General features: G+C 46.4%; 2 protein-coding genes across 2 annotated transcripts; one reads left to right on the top strand and one right to left on the bottom strand.

Moving 5' to 3' along the window:
- The first annotated feature begins 3,692 nt into the window (after positions 1–3,692).
- Positions 3,693–8,899, top strand: LOC112902842 (probable galacturonosyltransferase 7). The gene is made up of 9 exons (XM_025972027.1): positions 3,693–4,072; positions 4,145–4,185; positions 4,301–4,375; positions 5,462–5,594; positions 5,694–5,746; positions 6,205–6,500; positions 6,761–7,118; positions 7,203–7,745; positions 8,043–8,899. Exons 1-9 carry the CDS (start codon positions 3,922–3,924, stop codon positions 8,319–8,321), a joined length of 1,929 nt encoding a protein of 642 aa, XP_025827812.1. The 5' UTR covers positions 3,693–3,921; the 3' UTR covers positions 8,322–8,899.
- Positions 8,900–9,111: 212 nt separating this feature from the next.
- On the bottom strand, positions 9,112–11,283 carry LOC112902656 (calcium uniporter protein 6, mitochondrial-like). Its single transcript, XM_025971804.1, has 2 exons — positions 10,789–11,283; positions 9,112–9,898 (listed from the first exon to the last, which is right to left on the bottom strand). The coding sequence occupies exons 1-2, from the start codon at positions 11,149–11,151 to the stop codon at positions 9,443–9,445; spliced, it is 819 nt and encodes a 272-aa protein (XP_025827589.1). The 5' UTR covers positions 11,152–11,283; the 3' UTR covers positions 9,112–9,442.
- Positions 11,284–13,046: the final 1,763 nt, after the last annotated feature.

Here is a 13,046-nt window from a genome sequence, read left to right as displayed (position 1 = left end):
CGGGGATGGAGACGGACGGGAGGCAGTCAGGCGACTACTAGCTTCCGTTCTGATGCATGCGACACCTATGAGGAGATTTGGTTCCAAGATGAAACGATGCAAATGGCTGACAGTCCGATCTGATTCACTTCACCCGCTGGCTGGCAGTGCTAGCTGACACGTGCGCGATGAGGGCAGGATGTTGGTTAATTTGTCACAAGAATGGCCGGGCATGCCATCCGGATCGGCAGCAACCAACCAGTCTATATATAATACTGGATTGCTGCTGTCGTGAACTGTGTAATGTGTCAAGTGCGAGTAGGATGTCACACTTGTGTCTGATGCAACAGAGAGTAGAGCGCCTGACAGACAGACTCTGGCAAGTGCGTTGAGAAGCTGACGTGGTAAGAACTTTGGAACTCTTGTTTTGCTTCAGGCATTTGATTGCACGGACTACGGGATTTATTTATTTTAAACCCCGTCACATCGGATGTTTGATGCTAATTAGAAGTATTAAACATAGACTAATAATAAAATAAATTCTATGATCCCTAAGCTTATTCACGAGACGGATCTATTAAACCTAATTAGTCCGTGATTAGCCTATGTGATGCTACAGTAAACATGTGCTAATTATGAAGTAATTAGGCTTAATAAATTCATCTCTTGAATAAGTCCATAGACTTATGTAGCTATTATATTTAGTCTTTCTAATTGGTACCGAAATATTCGATGTGACAGGGTTTAAAATAAGCCCTAGGGAACCAAACACCCCCTAAATTTTAGTCCCTGTCACATTGAACGTTTGTTCCTAATTAAAATATTCGAGATGAATCTATTAAGTGTAATTAGTCCATGATTTACAATGCGGTGCTACAGTAAACATGTACTAATGATGGATTAATTAGGTTTAATAGATTCGTATCGTGAATTAGCGTCTATATGTGTAATCAGTTTTATAATTACTTCATGTTAATCCTTCTAATTAGTATTCGAAGATTTGATGAGATAAGAAATCAAACTTTAGTCATGTAACCAAACATCCTTCAATTTGTTCGGAAAAAAAGAAGCTGACGTGGTTGATGATATGCGTGCAGATGGAGGATGGTGTTTCTACTCAGATTTATTTTAGTGTACTGTAGTAGTGCTAGTGCTAGCTTCCAGGTAGACTAAATTGAATTTATCGAAGTATAAGTGAATTGTCCCCTCTCTCTATCAATTTAAGCTTTTAGGTTAAATTGGTGGTGCATGCAACTCAATATGGTATCAAAGCCAGATGTTTCGAGTTCGAATACTGGTGGACACGATTAAATAAAATAATTGCAGCCTACTTCTAATTTTCACGTTTGAGATAACGAGGGAGCCTGCAGATGAGAGGAATGTTGAAGTATAAGTGAATGCTCGCTTTTTCCTATCTTTTCGGTTGAATTGGTTGGTGCATTGCAACTCAATAAAATCTTTTCTTTTCCCTCCTGACTAACGACGAGAGCAGCTTAAACCTTTGGCGGGGTAGCTGGCGCTGCACAGTAGTAAGTACTAAGGCTGACTCCAGCGGCGTCTGCTAAACGATCCGGTTCTCTATTAACGGAGGATACTGTAGCACCGTATCACTCCAGCGGTATTCTCCAACGCGTGCTGTAAAATGGAGTCCATCGCCTGCGTCCCGCACAGACGAAGCCAGTACGGGCGTCCTCCATCGCGCTCGTCCAAATCGCATCTCCACGCGCGCGGGCTGCGGGGCGGGGCGGCGCGGGACGGCGGCGCTGCGGGGCGGCGGGGCGGCGCGGGCGGGGCGGGGCGGCGGAGCAGGGGCGCGGGCGGGGCGCGGGCGGGGCGGGGCGGCGGAGCAGGGGCGCAGGGGCTGCGGGCGGGGCGGGGCGGCGGAGCAGGGGCGCGGGCGGGGCGGGGCGGCGGAGCTGCGGCGCAGGGGCTGCGGGCGGGGCGCGGGAGGGGCGGAGCAGGGGCGCGGGCGGGGCGGCGGGGCTGCGGAGCAGAGGCGCGGGACGGCGGCGCTGCGGGGCGCGGGGGCGGCGGGGCGGCCCGGGAGGAGGGAGGAGGGAGGAGGGGCCGGCGCGGCGCGGGAGAAGGCGGAGGAGGGAGGAGGGGCGCGGAGGAGGCGCGGCGCGGGAGGGGCGCGGGAGGCGGGAGGAGGGGCCGGCGCGGGAGGAGGCGCGGGCGGGGCGGCGGGGCTGCGGAGCAGAGGCGCGGGCGGGGCGGCGGCGGGCGCGGAGGAGGGGACGGGCGCGGAGGAGGCGCGGGCGGGGCGCGGCGGCGGGCGCGGAGGAGGGGGCGGGCGCGGAGGAGGGCCGGCGCGGAGGAGGGCCGGCGGGGAGGAGGGGGCCGGCGCGGAGGAGGCGCGGCGCGGGAGGAGGGAGGAGGGGCCGGCGCGGCGCGGGAGGAGGCGGAGGAGGGGGCGGAGCAGGGGCGCGGGCGGGGCGCGGCGGCGGGCGCGGAGGAGGGGGCGGGCGCGGAGGAGGGCCGGCGCGGAGGAGGGGGCCGGCGCGGAGGAGGCGGAGGAGGGGCGGCGCGGGAGGGGCGCGGGATGCGGAGGAGGGCCGGCGCGGGAGGCGGAGGGCGGAGGGGCGGAGGGCGGCTGGTAGTTGGAAAAAATATTGAAAATTGAGATTGTGGGGTATAGAGGATGAAAATAGAGGATGTTGTTGGAGTTAAATTTGGTATAGAGAATGAAATTGATATGGAGGATGGATATAGAGGATGAGATTTAGGGGATATCGTTGGAGATAGCCTAACTAGTAGGTACCCAACACATCCACGGGCGGTAGATGCAGCATGTGAAGACAGCAGTGAGGAAGAGGACCATGAAAAGAAGATGGATCCGATCCGGTTGGTCGAGTACTAGACGGTACCAAAGCAATCAGCCACGGTATAGATTCAAAGTGTGGCCCCGAGATGAATCCGTCCTGTGGTGAGCGATGGCCTGTCTTCTCCATCTGTGCAAAATGGCAAGCTAAAGCTAGGCACCAACCTGCCTGCTCGTAGTAATAAGAAAGCTTCAACGCACACATTACACATTACACATTACAGAGATGGCCATCGTGGTCAGTTTTCCCTCTTTTCAGAGACTGTTACTCCCTTTTTTCCACGTTTCAGTTCAGTTTCCCCGCATCTCCGGTGCTTTCCGTTTCTTCCTGTGGGAAAGGAAAGGAAAGGAAATGAAAGAAACGTGTCAGTGAAAAGAAGAGCAACTACCCCTAAACTTAGCTTGTCCACATCCTTCAGTGACGAATGAGTGAAGACTTGGGCACTGATGTGGCAACTAAGAAATAATCTTGACTCTAATTTTTGTTACAATAGCAAAAACGAAAATTACTTTTCTATACAAACCTGCTCATACTATTTTCACACAAAAATAACTGAGGGAGTAATCAGTAGCAAAACTGAATCTGTATTAACTATTGAGACGTTTAACAAGCAGAGCCACTGTTCTAAATTATCCATTTTTTTGTTACTGAGGAACGAGAGAAATAAAGATAGAAATAAACAAAATTTGAATCAGGACCTCAAGGAGCAGTTTCTGTGTTTTCCCGCACGCAAGCTGGCCCCGCACTTGTTTTCTGTCAAAGACGAAGAGAGATCAGAGAGAAAGACGCGTCCAAAGCAAAACTGCAAAAGCAGGGTTTTTGGGCCATGGAGGGGTCCATTCAGAGTTGAGAGAGAGAGTGTGTTCCTCCGCCCCGCTGCACACTCCAGTCTCTCTCCACTCCACCCCTGCCTGGTGTAGGCGTAGCAGGGCGCGCTTGGTTCCATTGCAGAACGCGCCCCGCCCGAGGAGGAAGAAAGCCGCCTGCTTTCCTTGTTTCCTGTAGCTTAATGCGGAAGTAATTGCATCACCAGCCCCACCACCGAGCTGCAGCAGGTGGCGCTGGGAGCGGAGGCAGAGCAGAGCACCGAGCGGAGGCAGAGCAGGCCACTGCCACTACCATGAAGGGGCACCAGCACCAGCAGCATTCCTCTCCCCTGCTGCTGCCGCCCAATAAGCGCCGCTGCAGCGGCCTGGCCGCCGCCGTGCCGGCGCTCGTCGTCTGCTCCATCCTGCTCCCGCTCGTCTTCCTCCTCGGCCTCCACCGCCCCGGTGTGTACGCTGCCTCCTTAGGGCCTCGGATCTGCGCGCCGTTCTAACCGTGTTGCTCTGTCATTCCTGCAGGCTATGGATCGGAGGAGCGCGCCGCGGTCGTCATCAGCACCGTAAGCTAGCATCTTCTCGCGCTAACTTCACATTCTCCTCTCGAACTGTACTGCATTCTCGGGGTACCAGACTCCATCTTCTGATTGATTTCCTTGATTCCTCCTGTGTAATTAGAAGTTGGCCGGTGTCGGGGCGCGTAACAAGCAGCATCTGGAGAATGGGGGCGCCATGAAGCACAAGCTGCTCAAGGTACTGCTACCATTCAACTATCACTGCCTGATACAGTGCCTACTGCATTCACGCTCAGTCACTGCTCTTCGCTTTCCTATCTTGGCGTAATGGCGCGGCGAAAGCGAGATAACTGCGGCTCCACGCCAAGTTGCGCGAAACGCGGTAAAAATTTATGTCAGCGACAACGAGAATCGAGTTGATTTTTTTTTCTCCCACCTGTTTTCGTGGAAATGAGAAATTGAGCTGCAGATTTAGGGCGTTCACGCGCTAAGCGTGTGCGTCCGTGTTCTGCGGACGTCTGCATCTGCGCGCAGTGACGCTTAACAACCTACCGCCTTTGTCCCCTTTCCGAAGTTGCTATTCTTGTATGTGGCAACCAAAAATTGTTTCTTTCATCATGCCATGCCAAGCCTCCGATAAAAATGTTCTCAAAACTGCTGTTGCTGGCAAGATGCTCTCTTGCTATACCTTCTAGAATTCCATTGTGGGATTCCTCGCCCATTGCTTGGCTTTTTTTCTTTTCTTCTTCAAACAATTGGTGGCTGCACTTTTCTATGTTCTGTGACCACTGACCACCTTTCTGCCAATCCATAGCTGAATTAAAGATGAAGGCGAAATATTCTTACATAGTCTCTGAATTAACACCTGTTAAACATCTTGTAACTAAATACAGACATGTAACCGAACCAAATATAGAAGAGTCATGACCGGCTAAGGATTATAGATTGTCTAGGACTCTTGTTACTAAATTTAGTCTTTCCTAGTTTTATCTCTAGCTGGTCATATCTCCTTCATATATATCTGTAACCGCACCATGTTGCGCATGCATCTAATTAACAAGTAGCCACCGTGATCTCTGAGTTTAGAGGCCGGTATTCCACCCAAGGCTTCAAGTGCGCCTCTGATTTAACAACACCTGCTTTGTGTGGTGTGTCCAACACTGCTGATAAAACTTTGCTCAAATCTGGAAACCGGTGCACAATTAGCTAGTGAGATGAATCACCTCGCCGCATCGTTGTTTCCTGCTTGCCTGCTATACTAAAATTTCGAATATTTCCTTTTCAATCTTGACTAACCTCCTTTCTTTTTAAAATTTGTATGCAGGATGTTTCCAAAAAGAAGACATCTGGATCTAACGGGATCCCGGTTGAGAAATCTACTAGATCCAAATCAAAAGCAAAGCTCAAGGGTACATTCTCTTTAGTTGAGCTAAATAATGACACCTTTGTAAGTAAAGGTAAGCATTTGGAGCGTACAAACAGCAAATCATTGCTCGTAGTTTTGCTTGAAAAACACAATACCAGTATCCATCTTACTGTATCCAGTGGTGTTTCAGGACCTCATATGCTGAAAAGATATCAAAGGAAGGACATGTCCGGGAGATTGAAGGTAACAAACAATCTCTTTATTTACCTGCATTTTTTAGTATTAAAGTAGTCTGCAACTCTGCATTTTTTGGATTTGAATAATAGTGGAGTAGACTCAACGGCTTTGCACACGCAAAAAAAAAAGTGAGCTCAGTTCATGGTATGCGGCTTTTACGTCAAGCCTACTACCACTCAACATTTAAGGCCATATTGATCAGCTATTCCTTAGTTGTGAAATTGGTTTTACATACAATGTTTTATAATGTATATCAATTAGAGGTAAGCATATATTTATTCATCTATAGTTCAAGACTAGTTAGTTCAAATGTTGTCACTACAGCTTTGTAGTTCTTGGTGCAGGATGTGACTCTGTAGTCCTGTGATAACTGCTTTAAATTAAGGCCAGGCATTTTTTTACTAGGGATCCTTCATAACTGCTTTAGTTTTGTACCATAGGAATCTGAAATTGTTTTGCAACAGGATACTGTTGTTAACAGGAAAGAGAACCATGGCCAAGAGACAGTGCATGAGGGGAATCCGAAGTCCTGTGAACATGAATATGGAAGTTACTGCCTCTGGTCTACTGAGCATAGGGAAGTTATGAAAGATGCTATTGTGAAGAGGCTTAAAGATCAACTTTTTATTGCAAGAGCTCATTATCCTAGTATTGCAAAAATAAAGCAGCACGGAAGATTTACTCGTGAACTGAAGCAAAGCATTCAAGAACATGAACGCATGCTGAGTGACACCATCACAGATGCCGATCTGCCACCAGTGTTAGTCTCATCTTATATTTTAAATCTTATATGATCTTTTTTTTTAATAAATTTTTTTGCCTACATTGCTATAGGAATTCATTTACATGGCTTGGTTTCTTATTTCAATTGACATCTGATTTTCTTCAAGCTATGAAGAATGTAGCATAGACCATTATGATGCATGTGACTTAATTTTATAAAATATTGCATTGCAATTTATTTTTATTTATTCTGTCCTTGAATTGTTTCTGAAGGTAATGCCTGCTTGATCTTTTCAGTTTTGCAAAGAAGCTAGAGAAAATGGAGCACACAATTGAGAGAGCCAAGTCTTGTGAAGTAGGATGCTCTAATGTTGAACGGAAACTTAGGCAGCTACTTGATATAACTGAAGATGAAGCTTATTTCCATACAAGACAGAGTGCAATTCTATATCATCTTGGTGTCCAGACTATGCCGAAAACTCATCATTGCTTGAACATGAGATTGACATTAGAATATTTCAAATCTAGATCAATTCGCACTGACCAACTAAATAGGCAGAAGCTTGAAAGTCCTGCCTTCCAGCACTATGTAATATTTTCCAGAAGCATACTTGCAGTTTCAACCACTATTAATTCAACAGTTTTAAATTGCCAGGTATACTGTTATTTTGGAAAAAAAACTGAAAACGTGTTGAGATATCCATCTGATTGCTAACTTATGTAATATAACACATTTCAGGATTCTGGCAGCATTGTTTTCCATTTGTTCACTGATGCGCAAAATTTTTATGCGATGAAGCATTGGTTTGAGAGAAATTCATACTTGGAGGCTACTGTTCATGTAACTAACATTGAGGATCATCTGGAGCTCCCAAAGCATGCAGAGATGCAAAAATTATTGCCTTCGGAGGAATTCCGTGTCACAATTCGTAATTATTCTGAACCTTCCCTGAGGCAGATGAAAACTGAGTACATATCTGTTTTTGGCCATTCACATTTCCTGTTGCCTGACCTTCTTCCGAGTTTGAATAGAGTAGTTGTTCTGGATGATGATTTGATTGTCCAGAAAGACTTGTCATCTCTGTGGAACCTCAATATGGATGGTAAAGTGATTGGTGCTGTCCAGTTTTGTGGAGTTAAATTAGGACAGTTAAGAGCTTATATTTCCGAACATAGTTTCAACTCCGATGCATGTGTGTGGTTGTCTGGTCTGAATGTCATTGAATTGGAAAAATGGAGGGACCTCCGTGTCACCAGTTTGTATGATCAATCACTCCAAAAGGTCAGTAGAACTCACCATTCCCCTTAGTCCTATCCAAAGGATTCACATTAAATTATCAATGCTTGTCTTAAGAAAATTTTGTTTGGTTTTCATGTAGTAGCTCTAGTTCTGTCTTACTTTTTCCAGATAAATTCCTCGTATGCCGCTGAAAAATTTGATGTTCTCATATATGCCACTGATGTTTCAGTGACATTTGGACCTGAATGGAACTATGAAATCTCAGGGGCATAGAGGGAATTACCCTTTTTCATGACCTACAATGTATCTTCTGATGCACTGCCTATGCTTTTCTTACAGTTGCAAAAGGAGAGCCTGACATCAAAGAGACTGAATGCACTCCCTGTTAGTATGCTTGCCTTTCAAGATTTGATATACCCTTTGGAGGACTCATGGGTTCAGTCAGGCCTTGGACATGATTATGGAATTAGTCGAGACCATATAGAAAAGGCTGCTACTCTACACTACAATGGTGTCATGAAACCTTGGCTTGATTTGGGGATACACGATTACAAAAGCTACTGGAGGAAGTACATGACTACAGGAGAGATGTTCATGACGGAATGCAACATTCACTAATTAAGAATCACATGAAATGCACCAACCTTAACATTTTTGGGCATTTGAACCTCTGACCTCATGGACTTGCTTAAACCACAAGGTTATGATGAACAGAAAAACACTCCAGACCTGGAGATGGCCCGAATACAACCCTGTGGAGACAATGCCCAAATTCCAAAAGGAGAATAAACCGAAATGCCTTCTGCGAAAACTTGCAACTGTAAGCGTCTAAGATTTCAGGAGGACACCAGCGTGAAACCTTTGAGTTACATTGCAGAAGTACCAAGATGCGTCGATTCTTTCACCGGTTTGTGCACGGTTGGATGGCCTTTTCATTTGCTGCTTGGAGTTGCAAAATTGCAGTTCCCTTGCTGCTGATATTTTGTATAAAATATTTAATGTTATTCTTTTGCTCATTGTACAAGAGCAATACTAAGGCAAATGCTGACTGCGGCACATCATGTACAGGGAACAGCAAATGTTGCTTGAATTAGCGAGCAGTCGCTTGTAATTCTTTGTCATAAGGCTTGCTATTGTTATTGTGGGATGCTGATATCCCATTGACAGCATAAGGGACGGTTATTTGTTCCACCAAATGGCATTCGTTTTTTTTATTTAGGACCTTTTTATTGTACAAATCTCATTTGCTTCTCTTTTTTAGATAAAGGAATAAATCAATATTCCTGCCTCTACATCACAGTGCAATATATCCAGCCATTATTACAAAATGTGAGTGAAGGAATGAGAATTCAGATGGTTGTTTAGGGCCTGCAACCAAGCACAGCAAACGAAAAAGGAAACAGTAGTATTTGATATTTGCATAACTGCCATCTTATTTTCTTGGTAGCTATGCCTGGAACATATAGCGGCACAGCTCAGAACGTTAGGGTCCTCAAAACATTCTGTGAAAATATACAGGATATATTTTCAAGGTCTGAACATTCAGTTTGGTTCATCATTCACCCTTGATATGCAGCTAAAGGGTAACTCTTATATGATCCAGGCATTCTATCAGGACCACATTGCTATCTCGAACTATAGTCTCAGATGACGGGTATGTAAATAGTGTCTGTTCTACAACCTAGAGAATACACAACGAAGCATCAGGTAACAGAGGAGAAACTTTAGTTCCTTTGGTGTCACAAGCCATGAAGCTTGGGACCATGAGAGTGATGGACTTCCAGAGGACACCTACAGTGCTTCTGCAACTCCAGGTACCTCTCCATATCAAACTTCTGTGCAGCGCAAAGCTTTCTCTGCCTCGACAAAAACAGTCTCTCCATAAAGTCCTGATACGTCGGGTCTCTTGAGGTGATGAGGAAATAGGCGTAGCCAACAAGCAGGCCGGAAGCAGTGGTGAAGAAGGCGATCGGTTCCATCACATCCCATGAGAATTCCCAGAACGTGAGACGGAAAAAGAGCCCGACTTGGCACATGAAGAACCCTAAGCCAGACCACAGGATACGCCGCACTTGCTTGTGCGCTAGCTTGTCGATCTCTTCCTTCTTTTCCTGGAGCTGCTTGAACTCCTCTTTTCTCGGGTCATTCTCAGGTTCGAGCGCGAGTGGCACAGCTCTTCTAACCAGGTCCACCACCTAAAAAGGTCAATAACCAAACAATACAAGCTTCAGTCAGAAAATTACACCATGACTCCTTCTGCCCGTCTTGACACATTAAGTAAGGAAAACCATTGACTCTTCCTAAATAGGCTGATATACATTATTTTCACTGCCAAGGATAGCGAGGTTGTTGCTTTATTACAGGCCGCCAGCTGAAAGCAACAGGAAACTCACACTGGTGATGCAATCCTTGTTGGATAAAATTTTAGCCTTCATTGATGTGGTGTCTACACTCAAAGAATAAAGCAACACCTTTATCTCAGGTGGATGCTTAGATGCCTTAAGTGTGGTGGACGACAATAACAAGATTCCACTTTTCCTCCAAAGAGCATTATTTGGTCTTTGTTCTGACCAGGTTAGGTGAGGAACAAACAACGGTTGAGGAGGACTGGAGCCTACACAATTGAACGTATAACCATCCTACATTGAATCTTCACATTACTGTAGTTACATGTAAATGTTGATCCTATGGTAGTTCAGCTAACTGCACACACGCATTGCCGAGAATTCAATGTTGATCTTGACGTGTGCCACTTCTTTACTCAGTCTTCTGGTAATTGATGCTAGAACCCCATTTGACAAACAGTACCTTCTTACATGTCGCAAGCAGGACTAAGAAATGCACTATGACTAGATCATCTCGAATAATATAGGAATATTGGAATTTGATGGGGGTTTTGTTATGATGAAAGAGGAATTAAGTTCCATTTTTAGCCGGTTAGCAAGGATGTAAACCCAAATCCAAAGCAGTAGGCCGGTAAAAGGGACGTATCCGAATCGGAATCCAGAATAAAACGGTCACGAGATGCAGGTGATTGAAAAGGAAGTAGAAACTGAACGACGAAATGGGTTAGGAGAAATGTGACCTTCTCGGGTTGGAGGTAGGCCTTGTCCCTGAAGAGCAGGACGACGCCAGCGTCATCCATGGCCCGCGCGAGCGCCTCAGCATCGGCGTGGGTGCGTGCCGCGCCGGCCTCCACGCAGGCGTCGAGGAGCTCGCCGTAGCCCACGACCTCGCCCCGGCTGTCCCGCAGGCGGCGCTTGAGCGCCTCGACGGCGACGAGGCGCACGAGCCGCCGCGCCTCGGCGGGGGTGACCTCCGCCTGGGCCGGGCGCGGGGAGAAGGGGCGCGCGTGGAGGAGGAGAGCGTAGGACGAGGCGGCGGTGGGCGGGGACGGGGAGCGGCGGCGGAGGAGGAGGCGGGAGGCGGCAGCGCGCCACAAGGACATGGTGCGGTGGTGGTGGAGGAGAAGAGCCGGCAGCGGGCGGTGCTTGCTTCCTCGGAAGCCGCCTCGGCTTCTTTCTTGCTAGTCTGTAGTCTGGTGTGTGGGCTCGTGGGCCGGAACGGGATGGCATGGCGACGCTCTTCCTTGTCTTGTTTTTTTTTTCTCTTTTGATTTTCTCTTTTTTTATTCCCTACGCTCTTCCCTGTCATCATCATGAATTTAATAGGCGATTGATGGTTTTGGGTTGCATCATCACGATAATAAAGAAAGAAACTTTGGGTGTCCACATCCATTGTGAGATCTGAGTCTTGATGGACGGAGTACGTCTCCATCGTGACACCAACCGTGATGAGTAGGTAGATGCAACACCGATGGATTATAATTTGATTTATTTGTTCAGGTTCCAATTAAGATTTCGAATTATTTATCCGGATTTCGGTTAGAATTCGGATTGACGGACCAAGAAATCATTGCTAGTTTTATAAATAATATATAGATACTAAAGTACACCAATATAATATGCTAAACTACTATTTCTATCATTTTTAATATATTATCTATGTTATTGTTTATATAAAAATACTACCCGCGATATGTGTTACCATGTATTCATACATGATGGAAGGGATAAGAATACCAATTCACGAATAAATGGTTCAATTAAATATATATCAAACACATAGGGAGGTGTGATACAAAATAAAATATATTACGACTAGATAATAATAAATATATATTTTTAAGTATGTGTTAGAATATTTAATAGATTAAAGAGTACGTAAGATAGATAATTATAATTATTAACTACAAATTTTATTTTTATATTAATTCTAATTAACCCTTCCACCTTCACGGCAGCAGGCCAGCTGACTCTTCTTTTGCTGCTGCTTCTCTCTCCCAGTCCAGATTTGCAGGAGGACCAGAGCTCAACAGGGTGCTCCTCCAAATTTCATCTCTTTTCTTGCACACCCACAAATTTCATCTCTCTTTTCTCACTATGACCATGGTCCATGGCCATGGCTTCACAATCCTATCTAGCATATCCAACATTAAAAAAAATGGAATATTGGAAAGTAAAATGAAAAACATACCAAGTGACTCTTTATCAGATGTTTGTGAATGGAGCTCTTCTCCTGAATCTGCCAAAAGCAGCACATGGTAACTTCCGACGCAACTATCAAACCGAACCACTGCGTTGTGGCAACTCTTCCCCAAATGGGTTTGGCAAGTCCAACAACCACGCCCGACTATCATCATCACTCCACCCAAAACCATTCACTGCTTTTTCTGCAAGTCCAAAGCCTGACCTGAGCTGAGCAACAAAGGGTTAGAGAAATCAGTGTCTTTCCCATGCTGCTGACCTCGTGCCAGCTGCAGTACCTCCAACTACACACGAGAGCAAGAGACAACAGGGCACGGCTTCTGCTTCTGCTGCGGAGTGAGAAAAGGACTGGTCATTCGGAAGAAGAAATGGTGGGGCCCCCGGACAGGAAAAGATAGGGACGGCACAGCACAAAAGCTTTGTAGGACTAGGAGAGAGGACCCGAGCCATCTCCCAATCATGGCAGCTATTTCATTTCTCTCTCTACTCTTCTAGGAATGCTTTACTTGCCTCCCTCATTCCTCAACCTCCCTCATGTCCACTCCATAATGAGCAAGCGGCATGTTGTTATCAGACGCCAATCCTGCAAATGGCATGACTGCCCCACTGTGGCTGCAAAGTGCTTTGATGAAGCCTTGAGTGTCATGTTTTCCTACAAGATTGGCTCGTAACCCATTTTGGACATGTGACTAGGAAGCAAGCTAAGCCAGATCGTAGTACTAACAACAATTCCTTCTTGCACCACCACTGATCTCAACATCATCTGTAAACTAAACAGAACAATGCACGGAAAGGC

Source organism: Panicum hallii, chromosome 8, assembly GCF_002211085.1.
Source record: "Panicum hallii strain FIL2 chromosome 8, PHallii_v3.1, whole genome shotgun sequence".
NCBI lineage: Eukaryota > Viridiplantae > Streptophyta > Magnoliopsida > Poales > Poaceae > Panicum > Panicum hallii.
Note: the sequence above shows the minus strand (reverse complement) of the source record. Positions and strands in the feature narration are given on the sequence as shown.

What these genes read in the sequence shown, in the direction of transcription:
- LOC112902842 (XM_025972027.1), top strand. Translation starts at nt 3,922, where the DNA reads ATGAAGGGGCACCAGCACCAGCAGCATTCCTCTCCCCTGCTGCTGCCG. An exon ending in TGACACCTTTGTAAGTAAAG is followed by an intron (nt 5,595 to 5,693) that starts GTAAGCATTTGG and finishes GTGGTGTTTCAG; the next exon opens with GACCTCATATGCTGAAAAGA. An exon ending in CAACAGTTTTAAATTGCCAG is followed by an intron (nt 7,119 to 7,202) that starts GTATACTGTTAT and finishes AACACATTTCAG; the next exon opens with GATTCTGGCAGCATTGTTTT.
- LOC112902656 (XM_025971804.1), bottom strand. Translation starts at nt 11,151, where the DNA reads ATGTCCTTGTGGCGCGCTGCCGCCTCCCGCCTCCTCCTCCGCCGCCGC. An exon ending in CCTACCTCCAACCCGAGAAG is followed by an intron (nt 9,899 to 10,788) that starts GTCACATTTCTC and finishes TGACCTTTTTAG; the next exon opens with GTGGTGGACCTGGTTAGAAG.